This window comes from Dendrobium catenatum, unplaced genomic scaffold, assembly GCF_001605985.2.
Source record: "Dendrobium catenatum unplaced genomic scaffold, ASM160598v2 fragScaff_scaffold_1061, whole genome shotgun sequence".
In the NCBI taxonomy this organism is placed as follows: Eukaryota; Viridiplantae; Streptophyta; class Magnoliopsida; order Asparagales; family Orchidaceae; genus Dendrobium; species Dendrobium catenatum.
In genome coordinates, this window is record NW_021319523.1 from 807109 (window position 1) to 825484 (window position 18376).

General features: G+C 32.4%; 1 protein-coding gene across 1 annotated transcript; it reads left to right on the forward strand.

The window, feature by feature from the left end:
• Positions 1-338: 338 nt before the first annotated feature.
• LOC110103044 (probable E3 ubiquitin-protein ligase HIP1) lies at positions 339-16514 on the forward strand. Its single transcript, XM_020831589.2, has 6 exons — positions 339-873; positions 3056-3919; positions 3985-4179; positions 4815-4969; positions 5318-5428; positions 16230-16514. The coding sequence occupies exons 1-6, from the start codon at positions 757-759 to the stop codon at positions 16264-16266; spliced, it is 1479 nt and encodes a 492-aa protein (XP_020687248.1). The 5' UTR covers positions 339-756; the 3' UTR covers positions 16267-16514.
• The last annotated feature ends 1862 nt before the right edge of the window (positions 16515-18376 follow it).

Sequence of the window (18376 nt, forward strand, 5' to 3'; positions counted from 1 at the left end):
GATAATATAATAACAAAAACCTTAAAAAATAACTTTGTGGGAAATCAGGAGAACATGAAGAGCATTGGATGGATGCACAAAATTATTTTATTAATTGCATGTGAGATCTACATGAGCTCTTTAGAATATTTATTCTTATCCCTCATATAATATTTATTCTTATTTGTTTCCCATATAAGTATTGCTACACTCTTCAAACAAATCCACAAATTAAATAAAATTTAGCTCTATTTTAAATTGGCCAATTAAAATAAATAAATAATAAATAATATTGATTCATTTATTAAGAGTATTGATTAATGGGGATTATAGATTGGCGATAGCATTGATGCTTGCTGTCCTATGGCTGAAGTCGTGCACCGGATCGCACTCAGATCTGGCCAACGCATCGCCATTGCTAGCGCGGAGAGCTCTGTAACCTGTCCCCCTCCAGCACCCCACTCTGATTCAAAAAGAACGGTGTACTTCACTGCCTCCCATACCACTCTCGCTCCCTCTTTCTCTGAATTAGAAATCATTGAAGTAAAAAAGCCCTAAACCCACCTACGGTGTCTTAACCGCTTGCCGATCGTCTGTATTCTTCCTTCCATTTCTTGATGTAATTTTTTTTAGTCGAGAAAAGCCAGTGGCATATCCTCGATATCTTCCTGTTCTTATTCCGTTTTCTGGGGGACAGATTTTTAGGGTTTGAGAGTTGTTCTGGTGTTGAGGAAAGAAGCATTACGTGATTGAAGCTACATTGGGGATTCTTGGGCGATGGGATCGAGCAGTAGCAAAGCGTCGGAAGATGGAGGCATGAGACCAAGATCTAGAGAAGTTGGAGTGTTTAGCTATTGCTGTTTTGCTTGCTCTCCCACTCTTTGTGATGAACAGGTGGCTTTTAAAAATGTTTTTTTTTTAAACTTAATTTGATTTCTCTTGCTCAGGTGTAAATGTATTCTTTGATTAGGTTTTTCCTGGCCCAACTATGATTGATGAAAATCTGACGTTCTGCATTTAGTTCAGCTACGTTGAGCGCATGATTGCTGCTCTTGGCGTTACTAACTTAACTCAAACGTTGCATTTATTTACGTGTAGTCATTAAGGAATCCTGTGCAGGGTTAGACGTGGCTTGATCGCAACGGTTGCTTTGTTTTTTATGTTAAAATATCATTTTCTGTTTCAAATATCTTTAAGAGTAATGCTGCACCACTCAAATCGATCCATACTTAATATTAAATTTTTTTATTCCACATTTCACCACTTTATATGACAATCAAAAGAAATGGATGAAATCTACACATCAATCTTGAGTAGAAGAACGAAAAAAAAAACTAGTTAAAGTTAGTTTTATCTGAGTGTGGCATTACTTTTCTTTTATAGACCCAGTAGTTCTTGTAGTCTGTTATTAGAGAAGCTCATTTTGTGGACACAACGCTGACAAAAGGGGCTAGGGCTAGAACCATGATGTTGCATGTAGGATTGTCCAATGCTTTTTGGGTGGATTTTGTTAGCATTTCTTCTTATTTAAATATCATCCACCAATTCAAGGTGAGCTATGAAGTTCTTGTTTGTGCTACTTATTTCTCCATGTATGAAAAGATTTAAATATCTATGAAATGATGAATGCAACAAATCAACTAAAAACTCTTCTCTCTTCACCTCCATGACTCTAAAGTCTTAAGTCAGGTGAAGATTTGTTATTATATCTTGGAGTAGGGGGTGAAGCCGTGAGTTTTGTTTTAATAAAGGAAGATAGTAAAAATAGTGGCCAATATACTATTCGAGTAAGATTCTTTGAGGAGCTGAATTGAGATATTCAATCGTGAAGAAATTGGCCATGATTTTAGTTATTATTGCTCGACAACTTCGGTCATATTTTCAAGCACATTCAATTTAGGTTAGCTAGCATTGATCATCTTTTGAGAATGGTTCTATCAAAACTTGATTACTTAAGGAGACACTACTAAAATGGTCAATGGGTTTTAGTGAATTCCAAATTTTCTAGACGCTAATGATTGCAATCAAAGCAAAGATGTTAACTGATTTTTTGGCCAACTTTGCTTTGCCTAATTCTGAATAAAGTCATCTCTTAGTAAAGTCATCTCTTATACTTAATTCAAAACATGATTTTTATTAGAAGGAAAAATGATATAACTAATGGAATGAAGTAAATATCATCTTATGCTTTGAAGCAGTTTTTATTTTATTAGTGCAGTTATTTATTAATTTTTTAAATATACAAATTCTTGCATATGAAGATTTAACTTGAAGTTGGCCTACTTTAATAATTACTATCATGAGAACTGTGTCATGAATTAAGCATCATGTTGAAAATATTAATATCTAATAGTCAGAAAGTTTAGTTTTAGAAGTCAGATTCCTCCATATTGTAACAAGATCTATACTGAGAGTAAGAGAAGTCTCTTCCAAGAAATGAGTCTCGATGGTTATCGATGCAAAGAATAAAGTTTTGGCCTAAAATGATGCCCTTCTGAGGCGGCAATTTTGTTCAAAAATTGAAGGCCAAGTAATACATGAGGGTAATACAAAAGTTTTCGAATTTGTTGACTTGGACATCTCTCAACAATCTACTTGACAATTTTTTTATGTATTTTGCATAATCATTAGTTGACTTGCTTCGTTATATAAAATCGCTCAGTTTCATTCAGCTCAATAGCTTTGAAAAAGTATACTCGGGTCATTAGTTTGAAATATACAAATGCAAGTGTTCAAGAAAATTTAAAGCATTTTCCCACTAGACATTCTTCTTACTAAATTTTAACGTAGATAAGCCCTTAACATTCTTCTTCCATAGCAAGAAAGAGGCTGGTTGGGTGATTTTGAAGAAAATGATTGATGGAAATAGAAATATTAGAAAGAGAAAGGTAGAGAAAGAGAAAAGTGAATAATTGAGAGAAAATCAATAGATTCTTTCTTTTGTTGTAACAATATAAATTTTCATAATTTTGAAGGATGGAAATTTATTCAACCTAGCTAAAATATTATATTTTCTTTGACTAATAAACTCCCGCCAAGGGAAACTAATTGATTTTGTTTGTGTTCTTATTTTTAGATCGCACAAATTCATAGGAGTTCAAAAGGAAGCACATGTAGAGATGACGGTGCAAGCAAATCATGCCTAGAAAATCATGCATCCTGCGGAGACTTTACTGTTTGCCAGTGTACTTCATTGATTAATACTAATATTGATCAGAACAGGGGAATGAAAAGCTTTATGCATCAAAATGATCCAGGATGCAGCAATTCTCAGGGACTATCCTTAATTGATCAATCTTCCAACCATTCAGGCTGCTTGCATTGTCCTTGTACTTTCATGCCAGACAGAACTTGCTTTAGAATATGTAAAGCCAGTGCTTTGAGATCATCCCGAAATAATGTTTCTTCAGGAGATGATGGCTCTTTTGGTAATAGTACTGGAAGTGGGGAAAATATTAGAGTGGAAAATAATCATGATAATGATAGAAGCAGTGTACATGTTGAGGCTAGCTTGGAAGAACTCTCCCATCAAAATCTCCAGGAAACTGACAACAGTGATGTTATGAACCATTTTCGACGCCATGGACCCCCCTTACCTTTGGAAGGAAGCATGCGATTTAGCAGAACACGCAGTGTTGGACGGCTCCGTGATAGAGTTCTTCGGAGAAGTACATTATCTGAGGATTTGTTTGGGGCATTACTTCTAGAAGAGAGGTCACTGATAAGGTCCAACAGTCAGGTTTTCAGTAGGCAAACCATGGCCAGGACATCAAGTTCTACTCAGGCTAACGAAGCACTGCTGTCTTCACATGTGGATGGGTCTACTGGAAGTGGCCAGCTTCATACCTCAAGAGCTTCACAGATTAGAGAGATTGGTAATCATGATTTGTTGGAGCATAGATCAGCTTTTCTAGAGAGAAGAAGGAGAATAAGATCCCAGGTAACTACACACATCACTTCAGTTTTCGTTGTTACAAGCTTCTATAACATGATGTCTACTGGCAGGTTCGAGCTCTTCAGAGGCTAGGTAGCCGGTTTGAGAACCTATCAGGCCATGATAGATCCTGCATTCTATCTGGACAGCACCGAACAGGACAGTGCACATGCAGATTAAGTAACAGACATCCCCATGATAATAATGACACTAGTAACACCTCCAGCATCTCAAGAATTGTCATGCTAGCTGAGGCACTTTTTGAGGTAAAGATGACTTCCATACTGTGTAAACTCGGTAAAACATGGAACTGGTTTATTTAACAAGCATTGATATGTGCTTGAATTATATGATTTTCAGTCTAAATTCTGAAAAGAAAGGAATACCAGAAAACTTGTATACTAATATATGCAAATTTTAAGTATAATAAAGATATATATGTACTTAGTGACATTAAAAAGTCTATCAAGATTGAATTTATATTTAAAAAAAAAAAAGTTCAAATTTAATTTAAATCATCTCAATTTTAAAGTCTAGAAAAGTTGATGGCCTTAACCACAGAGTGCAATATAAAAGATAGAAGGCTACATTGACTCAATGCTAGAGGTAAAGAAAAAGAAAAAAAAAACATCAGTTATTTTAATAAAATTCTAATCTTTACATGTCAAAATGACAATTTGGCTAGGTGTATGTTTCATAAAATATTGAAAGCATATACAAAATAATTGACTTTTGAGTTTTAAAATACACATTTTTTTGTAAATATGATAAGATGCGGGAAATGAATTTTTTAAAAATAATTCATTCAAACGTGATTGTTCCACTGTAATAATCGAATTTACTAAATTAGCTGTCTAGTACTAGAAGTTTATCATTATTTCATGACAATTCAAACATGTAGGTTTTGGATGAAATCCACCAGCAATCCGCTGTACTTTCATCCAGGCAATCAATTTCTTCTCTTGGATCTTTTCCTGCACCAAAAGAGGCTGTGGATAACATTCCGCTGAAAGTTTATGTGAAATCAAAAACACACTTGAATCAGGAGGTTCCACAGTGAGTATCTATCTTTGCTTTCACAGAATACACACACTCTCTCTCTGTTTCTCTCTCTCATTGCTCTCTTGAGAAGAAGCATCTCGTACAGGCTCAATGTATCATCACTATTTCTTGTTTCATAATTTTTCCATCTGTCTTGAAAAGCTTTACAATGAGCTTTAATTCTGTTCATATTTTTTACAGGTTAACTAATGTGTCCAAATAAACAAATTAATATGTTTCCTGTTATCCTGAAGTGGAACTCTGATTTTCTTGAATTTTAACTTTAGGAAGACGTGGTATAATCGTATGTTTGCTATTGAGATGCACTAATTTGCATTAAATTGGCTTTTTCTGATTTTACAGATGCTACATTTGCCTTGTGGAATATGAAGATGGAGAATATATTAGGACACTACCATGCCAGCATGAATTTCACCAGACTTGTGTTGACAAGTGGCTGAAAGAGATCCATAGGTTTGAATTTCATTTGATCCCACTTATTAATGTAACCATCGTCCTTTATTCTCTTCTCAAACGATAAGTTCTAGCAACTTCACCATTTAAAAGTAACGATTTGACGTATTCCATTGATGTCGTTTTTCTTTTTTTTTTTCTTTTATAAAGTTGAAGTGTATAATAGTTGAGAATTTACTTCCGAAAATGGATGAGTTTTCTCAAATCTATTAACGTTGGCTAAATATGCAGATAATATTTGAGAATCGCATTGGGCTGTACTTTGTTATCTGATACTAATTAAGTTGCTGGTTAATTTTTCATGTTTGGATCAATATTGAAGTACTTCATATTTTAGCAAAGAGTTCTATACTTGAAAAAAAACTGACGCTACTACGGTAAAGACACGCTTCTATCTACATTGGACACAGACTTTGAATTTCATTTCTAGCACCAAAAGTTGAGAATTTAATCGTTTAGTCATATTATAACTAGCTTTGAACGAAAGTTGTTTTCCGTGTCTTGAAATAATTCATGCATTATATGAGTCATCTTGTTACAAATTGTTTGGAATTGCATATGGTCCCAATTCGGCATCTGATGCGCTAAGAATATGCTGGTATGGACATCTTTTTAGCTCTATGTTTAAGTTCTTGAGATATTTGGTAAGCAGGATTTGTTTTAACGAGTAACGTAGAAAAGCAACTTTTTGGGAGTGCACATACAAAATTGCAGTCCCATTGGATATTTTGGTTTTTTGATTGTCACCTTAGATAAATAATTATTAGCTATGCAAATTGGAAAAATGTGGGACAAGTAATAAATATATTGGTATGCATGATAGATTCACTTTTTTTGTATATAACATGTTTAATTGTCTTTCTTTTTCATTAATATGATATAAAATATCGTTGAAACATTATTTGGTTAACTTCACAACTGGTTAAAATATATGTATTATGTGGTTTTCAATTTGAAGACACAATTAAACTTTAACCTCTATGTATTGTTGCTTGCTAGAATTTCATGACTATAGATTGGGGATTTTATTTCTTATTTTCAAATGGAGATCCCACAATCAAAAAATTTGTTGTAACACACACAAGACATGATGTTACACTTAAATGGATTCCACTAGCTGTAATCCTAGATTATATAGGACAGCTTTTTCCAAAATTTGGAGAAAGTGTGAGTACAATGTAAAAGACCTGAATTGTGTTAGCATCTCCTATGGTTTGTGGTGAAAAGAGTTTGGAGTTGTTGGTGTTGCATAGTGGAGGGGTGCAAGCGAGTCAAGTCGGCTCGTAAGCTTACTCGAGCTCGACCCGGTAACGAGCTCACCTATGATGCATCGACACTTATCCTCAAAGAGTCGTGTAGTATCTGACACGTAGTTGACAAGACACACATCTGACATGTGTTGGACACGCAAAAAACGTGTTTGTTTAAAAAATATATTAAATACAAATTGGACGCACGTGTATTAAATATTTTATAAATTTTTTAAAATATAATTTCTTGTATTTAAAATTTTTATTTATTTAAAATATAAAAATTAAATTTCTTATTTCCTCTCCGCAACACCAAATTAATCACATGCACTCAATACCTCATTCATCAAATATTCTCATTTTTATTTCTCTTTGGAGGGTTGTGACTTTAGTTTCACAACAATGCCCGATGTCATCTCAACATCGACGTTTGACGTCGTTACAATTTTGACCTTTCAAAACTATCTCAAGATCAAAGTTTTTGACACTTTCTTAACATTGATGCTCGACACTAGATGTTTGTGTCGTGTTGTATCTGTGTTACTGTGTCCGTGTTTGTGCATCATAGGAGTTCACAAGCCGAGCTTCGAGCTTGAGTTCGAGTAGTATATCGAGCTCGAGCTCGATCAAAGAACCGCTCGACTTGGCAGCCTGTCAAGTTGCTTGAATAATGGGTCCGCAGAGGCAAACATCTGATCCAATCAGACAAGCGTGGTTGCGGATTGCGGGACAAAGCATTTGTGAGGCGAGCGGACAATGGGTTTAGGTTTTTTCACGAAAAGAAATAGAATGAATGCGGAAGGCGGAAGCGGTTCCTTTGTTTGCGACTTTGCGTATCACGTTCGTTCCGAACTTTAGAGTCGCATTTGTTTCATGGCCTGTCCGCAGATCCTTCATTCCAGCTTCGAACTTCCTATGGTATTTTGTGTTTCTCATGTTTTATTCATTCCATCTTCTCTTAACCTTAGGTTTGTTTTTTCTAATCTGTATTGTGAAAGCCAATATAAGAGAAGTCCTATACACCTATGTTGGTTATATCCCCAATTATAAGAGAAGTGCTTGGGGATAGAACCAACATAGGTGTATAGGACTTCTCTTGTAATTGGCTTTGACAATAGAGATGATAAAGATAAATAAGCCTTTAGTTGCTCAAAGGTGGACCAAAATTCTTCATCGCTAGAAACTTAACCACAATCCTGATGAGGAAATGAGATAGGACAATTATACATTCATTCAAATGTTAGACTTGTTATTATTGCTTAAGATTTGCATTTCCTGGATTGCTTTTATCTTCTTTGGATTTTCCATGATCCACCATGGGTGACCATGAGCCTAAGAAATCAGGAGTTTTGTTGATTAATAAACATGTCTGATTATGATGCGCAATAAATGTGCCCATCATAGGGCCAACTTAATGATTAAACTTATCGTTTTGAATATTGTTGACTCTACTTCCTTGTTTACAAATGACTTAGTTCACAGTTTTGTGTGTCATTTGAGTTACTTAAGATAGTTATTGTGTTGCAAATTGTGTCGACTATTTATAAATAATTAATTTTGTAATTTAGATATTGCGGTTGTGCCTTGTAGGCATAATCATCGCCAGTGTTTTCTTTTTACAATTGATATTATTTGGAAAAAGCCTTAAAGATCTTGTGCAAATGTAAACAAAATAATTTAGCGAGATTTATGCTCCAATATTTGATATTCAAGATATGATAATGCGAGCTTGTTTGATTTGAGTAAGACTCGGATTTTCATGAGTATTCTGCTACAAGAATGGTCTTTAGGATGTGGATCCCGCTAACTCCAACCTTTTAACAAATGGACGATCTGGCCTAGCGGAATTCCTCGAGTAGTTCTTATTTGCTCCATTTTAAACATATATATGATTAGACTTAAAATTTTGGAACTTATCACTTTGCATATAGGCAAGGTAGTCTATTCATGTTTCTTTTAAAACTTTTGTAATTAAGAGACATCATTAGGTTGTTAGCCTTATGAAATCCAGTTCTTTTTGTGGAGGATTAGGCTTGCAAATAGTAGAATAGGTCTTGTTGAGTCCATTATTGGCATTTAAAGAATCTGACCTAAAATTTGGGGCTTACAATCTTTCCCAATAGAATGTGGGCCCATTTGACCCTTCTTTTATATAAAACTTCTAAAATTATGAAAATTCATCAGTTATTAGCCATGTGACTCCACTTCTTTTTCATGAAGGATCATGCCAGAATATTAGGACTTAAAGATGATTTCCTATAGGCAGGGCAATTTGATAAAGTCCATGCATGTAATATGATGAGTTAGAGTTTGAAGGCGAGTGCTTTCATTTTGTTCTTTTAGTGATACACATGTTTTTTAAAGCAATTTTATGTCTCTTGATGCATTAAGATGATTTCCAACATAACATATTTTGAGTTACATTTTCTATCGAGTAGAGCATGCAACACTTAAGAACTGTCTTGATTTTGATTTATATGTTGACGCACTTGTCAAAATGCAAGTTTGCTTTTGGAGGGTCATATCAAACACCTAGTGTGTGCTAAATTGTGAGGGTATTATTTATTTGTTGTCTCTGTTTTAATTTTAAATTATTCAATTTAATCCACAAGTAATTTCAAATTTAAGTCATTTGTGTTTTAAAAAATTTATTTGGGTTATAGTTTAGGTTTTTTTTTTTTTATTTTAAGGTTTTAAATAATACTTTAAATGTATAATATTCATCCTTAGGTGAACCTTACCATTGGAAGCATCCTAAATATAGTAAGATGTATGCCTCCACCTAAGAGGTGAGTTGCATCAAAAGTAAACAAGTGTTTTTTATGATTTTGTATTTATTTAAAAATTTTATATAGGAATTTGCCAAAGTTTTTTAATTTTAAATTTGATGACATTTTAAACTATTTAGTTTATTAATCTTTGTAATTTTATGAGTTTATAGAAATTCATTTAACTATTTTTATTTATATTTAATTTTTGATAATATTTTTAATTTCTAGGTTATCTAATTATTCTTTTATTAAGTCTAGAGTTTGTTAATTTTTATTTTAGGTTTAGATGATATCTAAAATTCATAAAATAATTCTTTGATGCTAGAGACAACTCTAGGAATATCATATGAAAATTTGAAGTTTGAAGTTATTTTGAATTGTTCTAAATTTTATATTATTATTAATTATTTAATGATAAAAATTTATTTTGTTGTTTAGATAAGCTTAAAAATTTATATAAAATTACTAGGGGTTAGGGGTAAGTATAGCAACCTCCGGTAAAAATTTTAACATGTTTGAAATTAATTTGAATTTTTTTATATTTTTATATTATTTAATGAACATATTTAAAATTTCAATTATATTAACTCAAAATTTGATAAGCTTTATCACAAGAGATGGATCTGGTCTCATGAAGATCTCGTAACAATTTGAAGTTAATTGTATTTGTTTCTTATTTTTTATGATTTATTTGATTTAATGATGTATGTTATTAGCATAGTTATTTAAATGAAAAGTTTTTATTTAAAATTTTAGAAATCTGTCTCTCCTTATTTCTAGAGATTATTAAGACCCCAAGATAATTTACTTTACATTTTTAGGAATTAACTTGGATTTTTAATTATTATTCTAAAATTTAAGTTAAACCTATGAATTAGAGTTTGAGGTTTGATCATATAAATGAACTTAAACATTCATGAAATTTAATTCTCAAATCAAAAGTGCTTGGAGATCCTTCTTTGAAAAATTGAAGTCATTTGGAGTCATTAATGATTTATTGAAATTATTTATTCATTAATGTTTCAAATTTAATAAAGTGTGTTTATTATTATCAAATCCATTTAAATTTACTTAGCTTATGTTATTTAGGATTTTTTTGAATTAGTTATGCATATTACAAGTTTCACGGCTTATTATGGGATTTTCTTTATATTGAAATTAGGTTTTAGTTGTTAATCCTCTAAAGAACTCCAATCTTCATTAAATTTAAATCACATACTTTAGAGGGTTTAAAGATCAATCTCTAAAATATTGAGCTCATTTAGAATTGACTTTGTTATTCAATGATTTATTTATTTTAAAATTAGTTCAATCTTAAGAATGCATATGGAGTCAATATTAGAGTTTTAAGGTTTTCGTTTGAGCAGATCTAAAATAGAAACCTTGGAGTGTAATTTTAGCAATAATAGATCTAGTAGGGGGATTATAACTTTGGTCGATCAGGCCATTAATAAGAGTACATGTTTTAGATATCTTGGGTCTATTGTCCAGAGTGATGGTGAAATAGATGGGGATATTATTAGTATAATTCAAGTTGGATGGTTGAAGTGGAGGAATGCATCATGCTTGTTGTGTGATAGTAAAGTGCCCCTCAAACTTAAAGGGAAAATTCTATGAGATGGTGGTGAGATCTGCAATGCTTTATGACATAGAATGATGACCCTTAAATAGAAACATTATATCAAGTTGAGTGTTGCAGAAATAAGGATGCTTAGGTGGATGAGTGGCTTTACTCTTAGAGATAGGATATGAAATGATCACATACGTGAAAAGGTTAGAGTAACTCCAGTGGTAGATAAGATTAGAGAGAGTTGCTTTAGATGGTTTGGTCACATAAAACTTCGTCCTTCGATTACCCAGTTAGGAGAGTAGATGTATTAGATTTGGCTTATGTTAAGAAAGGTAGAGGTAGACCTAAGAAGACTTGGTTATAAAATATTAAAAATGAGATTTATTTATTAGATTTAAATGAGAATTTGACTCTTAATATGGCACAATGGAGAAAAAAAAATCATTTAGCCGACCCCACATAGTTGGATAAAGACTTGTTGTTGTTGTTGTTAAGAATGCATATTTTCTGATTTTAAAATGGTTTGAAATTAGTTTTTTTCTTTTTTCTATTATCCATTAAGGCTATGTGAAAATTGATTATATATATATATATATATTATTTGAATTATTTATGAATTTTTTAAAATACTAATTCCACAGTATTATCCATCAAGTCTTTTGAAATGTGTCTTTATTCTTAGAGATTGAAGTTGTGGATATTGATGCTCATTGTCAATCATAAATGCTTCTTTCAATGGTAATAGAAGTGGTTTGCTTGTTGATTCCCCCTAGTAATGACAAAAGTCATGAACTTGATCTTCAAATGTGTGATGGATATGACAATATTGTAGATCAATTGAGATGCCTGTTAAATATTGCATTATAGGTAATTCAAATTTGACCGTCATTAATCCAATCATATGCTTGATAACGGAATTACTTGAGTATAACATCTAGCTTAATGCTTCCTTTTACTTTAACGGGGTTGCATGCCTAGTCTTATTGAGAACTTTGTTGTTGTTGCGAAGGTCGAGGAGAGACCTTAGATGACTTCTACATTTTTTACTGTGTTCACTGGATTATTTCCTCCCGGGTATTATTTGCCAATGGGATTGAAATGCTTCCATTGGGTATTGATGGCTTTATTGGTAATGATCTATGCCAAAACATTACATTACATGATCATCATAGGAGTTGGACAACTTTCGCATTAGGGCAATATAAATTGACTAGCCAAATATAGAACCAACCTAAAATGTTTGAGGCGAAAGTTCTTAGAGAGTGGGATTGAAATGTGTTCTCCAGTAGGAGAGTGAGTCATTTGTCATGTGTCTTTATTCTAAGAGGTTGAAGTTGTCCATGCCATGGTTGCATCTTCCAATGGTAATACGATTGTTTCTCTAGTTGGTTCCCCCTAGTAATGCAGAAGTCATAAAGTTGATCTTCAAGTGTGTGATGGATGTGATAATGTTGATGATCAATTAGAGGGGCCTATCAAATATTAAATTATAGGCAATTCAAACTTACAATTCAAATTTGACCATCCTGAATTGAATCATATGCTTGACAAAAGAATTACTTGAGTATAATATCAAACGTAATGCTTCCTTTTACCCTAATGGGGTGGTTGTTGAACTTTTAAAATGAATCAACGATCAACTGGGATTTGTTGTTGTTGCAAAGGTTTAGGAGGAAGACCATAGTCCTTAAGTGACTTCTATTTTCCTTGCAGTGTTTACTGGATTATTTTTTCCTAGGTATCGTTTGCCAATGGGATGATCGAAATGCTTCCAGTGGATATTGTTGGCTTTATTGGTGATGATCTATGCCAAAATAATACATTACAAGATCATCATAGGAGCTCAACATCTTTGACATTAATGCAATATAAAATTGGCTAGCCAAATATGGAACCTATCTAAAATGTTTGAGGCAAAAGTTCTTAGAGGGTGGGATGGAAATGAGGTTTCCAAAAGTTGTAAACTTGATCTTCAAGTATGTGATGGATGCAATAATGTTGAAGATTAATTAGAAGGGTCTGACAAATATTGCATTGTAGCAACTTAAATTTGACCATCATAATTGATTCATATGTTTGACAAGAGACTTAATTAATTATAAGATCTAGCGTGATGCTTCCTTTTACTTAACGAGGTGTTGTTGAACTTTTAAAAGGAAGCAATGTTTAGCTGGAATTCTCTTTTGCTAGGCCTAAGTTTAGAAATATGCAGTAAAAGGAGGAAATCGATAGAACTCTATTTATCAATTAGGATCCTTTTGACTTTGAAGCATGGCTCTTTGCTCCCAACATTAATTATAAGTTAATCCTGTTGTAGTTTTGCTCCACCATGAATTTGTAGTTGTCAAACGTGATTGTGTCAATCCCCAATTCTTTAAACATTGAATTTTCAAAAGAAGTAATGAGGACTTTGCTTAAAAGTTGCGGTCCACCAATGATATTCTCAACTTCGCCCAATATTTAGCTATTGTTGTATTGTCTTTTAGGCTTGCCCCCATGTGAGGCATGTGTTGGTATGAGCATGCAAACATTGGAGAAAAAGGTGAAGGTACTTCTAATCATTCTCTAAATTTTATTTTTTTAGTTGGTTGTATGATTATATATTGTGTTTGCAACTTTGAAGGAGATGACAATACTAGTTTCGATTATTTGTATTTGGCTTAAGGGTGTAGGACCACTTAATGCTCTTGTTATTGTAAAAGATAATCAAAAGATTTACATAGTGTAGTGAATTCCCACTCTGTTGAGAATTTTGTTGTTGTTGTTGGGGTTTGGGAGGAAGATCATGATCCTTAGGTGGCTTCTACTACTAGATGATTTCCTTATGAGTAGTGTTTGCTTTGCCAATGGGTAATCGAAGTTCTTTGAATAGATATTGATGGCCTTTTTGGCGGAGATCTATGCCTCAATATTATAGAGGAGATCATCATGAGAGCGGAGCGCACTGTCTTTATAAAACTATCAAAGGCAAAGTCTAAGGAACAACCCCAGGGTCAAGTGGAGAACATAACCTATGAAAGTATTTCTTTAGGGACCCCATTTTGGCAAATGCCAAAAAAATGAACTTGTCAACTAAGAGTTAGGCTAATTTGACGAAGGTATTGATGAACCCACACATTAGGGAGTATAATCATGTCCAATCTCAACCCTTGAGAATGGCAGGGAAAGACCCATCAAAAGAGTACATCAGAGGCACATTGGATGTGTAGATTATTTTATAGTGGTCGGTGGCCAACGTAGTCATAAGGGTTGGAAAATCCATTATACAAATAGATGGTTGGTATTTTGAATCCTATGATATGAGTTGTCGAAGGATGGTATTATTGAGTGGTGAGGAGGAAGATCAATTAGGGATAATGTATATAGCCTATCTCATAAGAGTTCTATATAAACCAAGCGATGCAAGTCGCCAAAGAACATTTCTAGGGATGCTATTAATGTGTGGTAGGGGTAGATTTGGCATTATTATCATGGGTTGTGAGCTGGAAGTGCTAGTCGAATCAGGTGAGTCAAGATAACATTGTTTAGCTTATAGGTGGATGAATCTTGGCCTGATAGTGAGAGGTTGTTGCACCGACATTTTTCAACCGTCATAGAGATATGAAGCACTAAAAGTTTGGCATGATAGTCCTGATTGGTGGAATTCACTTGGAAGATGAAGGGTCTCATCTTGGGATAACTTCATGTTATTGGATGCTATCTTCTAAGGAGGGATAAATATTTATATGTATGAATCATTTAAGACTAGGCAAGGTATGTTATGATTTGAGGCCAACGAGAGTATTGCAACTAATAAGCTGAACCAATTGTGGGCGGCCCTTGCCTACCCTAAGTCAGGTGCTTGATGAGATCTACTTGAGGAAGAATAGGGAGGGTTGGTCTATCCCCTATACCAAATCATATTTGTTGGATTTGGTATTGTTAGAATATTCATGAGTAGATAATCGTTTTGATTATTAATTTGTAATATTTTGAATATATTTGATAGTTAATTTTTAGATTGTATATATATATATATATATTGATCTGTTATATGTTGATCAAGTTTGATGAATAAAATTGTTTCAAACAAGTATGAAAAGTAACAAAATTTCATCTAATTTATCCTAGCACTTAATTTATATTAACCAAATGCAAGTGATAATCTAGAAAATTATCTAAATTACTCTAATATAATTGTTGCAAGCTAGAAATTTCACAACGGTAGAATGAGAGAGTTTTGTGTCCTAGCTTTATACAAAGATTCAATACACAAACAACTAAATGAAAGTGCATGTAGAAAATGGGGAGGTCCAAGATTCTTCAAGCATCTTAAGTTCTCTTGAATCTCTATTTAAGGGTCCCTTTCATGTAGAAAATGGGGACCTACTTATAAATTTTTGATAGTGGCATGTCTCATAAATATAGAGAAAATCTCGAACATTTCATCAGACATTCTATATTGATTCCCTTGATTTGAATCGTTTGCTCGACATTTAAGTACCTTAATAATGTTGGAATCTAGAAATCTTGGGCCATTGGATTTGTTTCGTTGAGCCGCTCGATTCAAATATGAGCTTGCTAAATTTTGGAGATTGTTTTGTCACCATTCAATTAATGTCCTGAAATTTTCAATTATGCTTCAGACCCTTGATTTCGGCTCATGCAGGCTTGGATTGGATCATTGTTGATATCCTTGGATTTATCTTATTGAGATATTTAATTCGACTATAAGTTTGCCTAAATTAAAATTCAAATGGTCCTGAATTTAATTTTGAAAATTTTCAATTTAAATATGCATCAAAATTCGAGTCCAATCAAAATAATTTTTGATGATGTATCAATAATTTATTTCTTGTAACTAGTATCTTCAAATGCAAATTATACGCATAAAAAAAATATTCATGAAATGTGGGCATAGAATAGAAAAAGTGCAATATTATACTTCTAAAAATTATAAAATATGTATTTTTCATGTTGACAAGTTATCTTTTTTAAATAATTGCTATGAATGCATACTGTACATACATTAAAATATGTATTTTCATGACTTCGATAAGTTGTCTTCTTAAATAATTCCTATGAATGCATATTGTATATGCCCTGCGTGCTACATTCTGACCACAATTTTGTATCCTTTTTCCCTATTTCTAAGTGTTTCTTACATCTATATGTCTATATAGCTCCTGCAAGCAGTGAATTCTTTCCTGATTTATTGATTTTCTTTGCAGGGTATGTCCTGTTTGTCGAGGAAATGTTTGCAGATGAGAATTGTCCTCAACCTCCACGAAGAGCAAATTAATGCCGGATTTAAGCTTTTTCAATGCAGTAAGATTCCAACCTTAAATTGCACAAACTCGAATTATTAATTTGTTTTTCGGATGTTATGTTGAAGCAACAGTTGCTAACTTGCCTATTTGTCTGTGATATGTTGTCTTACGTACAAGCGTGCATTCTTTGTTTCGTTGATCTTCTGGACAAAAGAAGAAAAAAAATTGTGATTTTCCTCCAATAAACCTCTCCTGTTTTCTTTGGAAGATATGAGATCCTCAATTAGAAGGCCATTTCAGTTGAGAGATTATTACATGCAGAGATCGAACATAGAGAATTATTTGATTTTGTCTTTGTGAACAGTAGTGCTGAGTAGTAAAAGCATAGTGAAACAGTTCAGTATGCTTTTACTGTTCATATAGGCAAATCAGATGGTTCTTTGTATCCGATTTTCGCACGTAATAATTTCTCCTTTCAGTTGCTCCCTATCAAAGAAAAAAAAAAGATTTCTTGATGTGCATTTAGATGAAGGTTTTGTTTGGGATAATTTTTCACTATTTTTTAAAACAATTTTCTATTATAAAAATTTAATTTTGTACTAAAAATTTATTTTAAGAAACAGTAAAAAATTCATCCCAACGAAGCCAAAGTTCTTAGAACTTTTGTTGAAATCGGTTCTCTATACATTATCCTGAACTGCATTAATTTTAACACAAATTAAAGCGGCTGTGAAACTCTTTCTAATGTAGGTTGGATAAGAATATTCTGATACTTTGTTTTTCTTTTGTTCATAATCCAACAAGATACAAAAATCTCATAGAGCTTTCTGAGCTAATTCTGATTCAGAATCATCCGAAACTGAAGCTTAAGAGGGGATCACCAGTCTATACTTAACTGCTAAAAAACAGCTCAGATGACATGGATGAGGATCAGGTATATGACTTCATCAGGGATTTTGCTTCTTTTTTTTAAGGGGCTTAAATGTGATTGAAATGCTAAAAGTTTGTTGATAAAACTTAAGCTTTGTTTGGGATGGTTTTTTTATTGTTTGTTAAAGTAATTTTTTAGTATAAAAATTTTAATTTTTAAATTAGAAAGTTATTTTAAAAAGCAATAAAAAAGCTATCTCAAACGAAGCCTTAGACTTCATTTGGGATGACCTTCTTATTGCTTCTTAAATTTGAAGCTTTAGCTCGGCTTAGGATAGTAAATTAACCCCTTTTTAGCGTAAAAAAAAATTTTAATTGAATTTTTTTTTTGCTAACAAATAATTTTTTTTGGGGACATTTAGGTTAATTAAGGTAGACTTATACACATATCATATAAATAAGAATCGGATCTATTTAATTGGTAGCCTCAATGGACCAAGGTGAATTGTGTATTAAAAAATAATTTTAGAAAATAATAAGAAAATTATCCAAAGTGGAGCTTTAATCCATAATTATTCTTGAACTTTCTTCATCTATAATAATTAGTCTCGCCATATTTTTTTAAATGAATCAAATTATTTGGTATAAATTTTTTTCTAACTGAAAAAATAAATTGCAAAATACTAAATAAATTTAATAAATCCTTTCTATTTATAGAGCTATGTTAGTTTTTTTTTCTCTACTCTTTTAATTATCATTAAATATTACAATTCAGAAATGAAATTCCAATCGGTAGTTTTATTTTGTTAAATTTTTAATAATTTGTTTATTTTGTATTCATTAAACGAATTTGACAGTTAATTATTTCCTCTTAGAGAGATGTCTTTGTCTTTGTGGTTCATCTTTCAAGCTTGTTGACATTCTCCCTTAAGGTTGATTTATTCAAACATTTATAAAAATTGGCAGTGGTTGCATCTTTGTTGGTTTTCAAAATTGCACTAAGGTCAAAGTCATTTACATGAATGCATAATAAAATAAATCATGAATTTGGCATTTAATCATAAGAAAATAATTTATGTTACAATGTTATAATAATAGTTTTATCATGATAATTGTTAAAAGCATAGCTACTGAAAAAGTTGATTTATGCCTTATCTATAACTTTTCCAATCAAAAAAGAGAAATCAATGGGTAATATTGAATTTAGTCAAGGCATTTTTTTTTATTAAATTTACGTA

What these genes read in the sequence shown, in the direction of transcription:
- LOC110103044 (XM_020831589.2), top strand. Translation starts at nt 757, where the DNA reads ATGGGATCGAGCAGTAGCAAAGCGTCGGAAGATGGAGGCATGAGACCA. An exon ending in CCACTCTTTGTGATGAACAG is followed by an intron (nt 874 to 3,055) that starts GTGGCTTTTAAA and finishes TCTTATTTTTAG; the next exon opens with ATCGCACAAATTCATAGGAG. An exon ending in TGGCTGAAAGAGATCCATAG is followed by an intron (nt 5,429 to 16,229) that starts GTTTGAATTTCA and finishes TTTTCTTTGCAG; the next exon opens with GGTATGTCCTGTTTGTCGAG.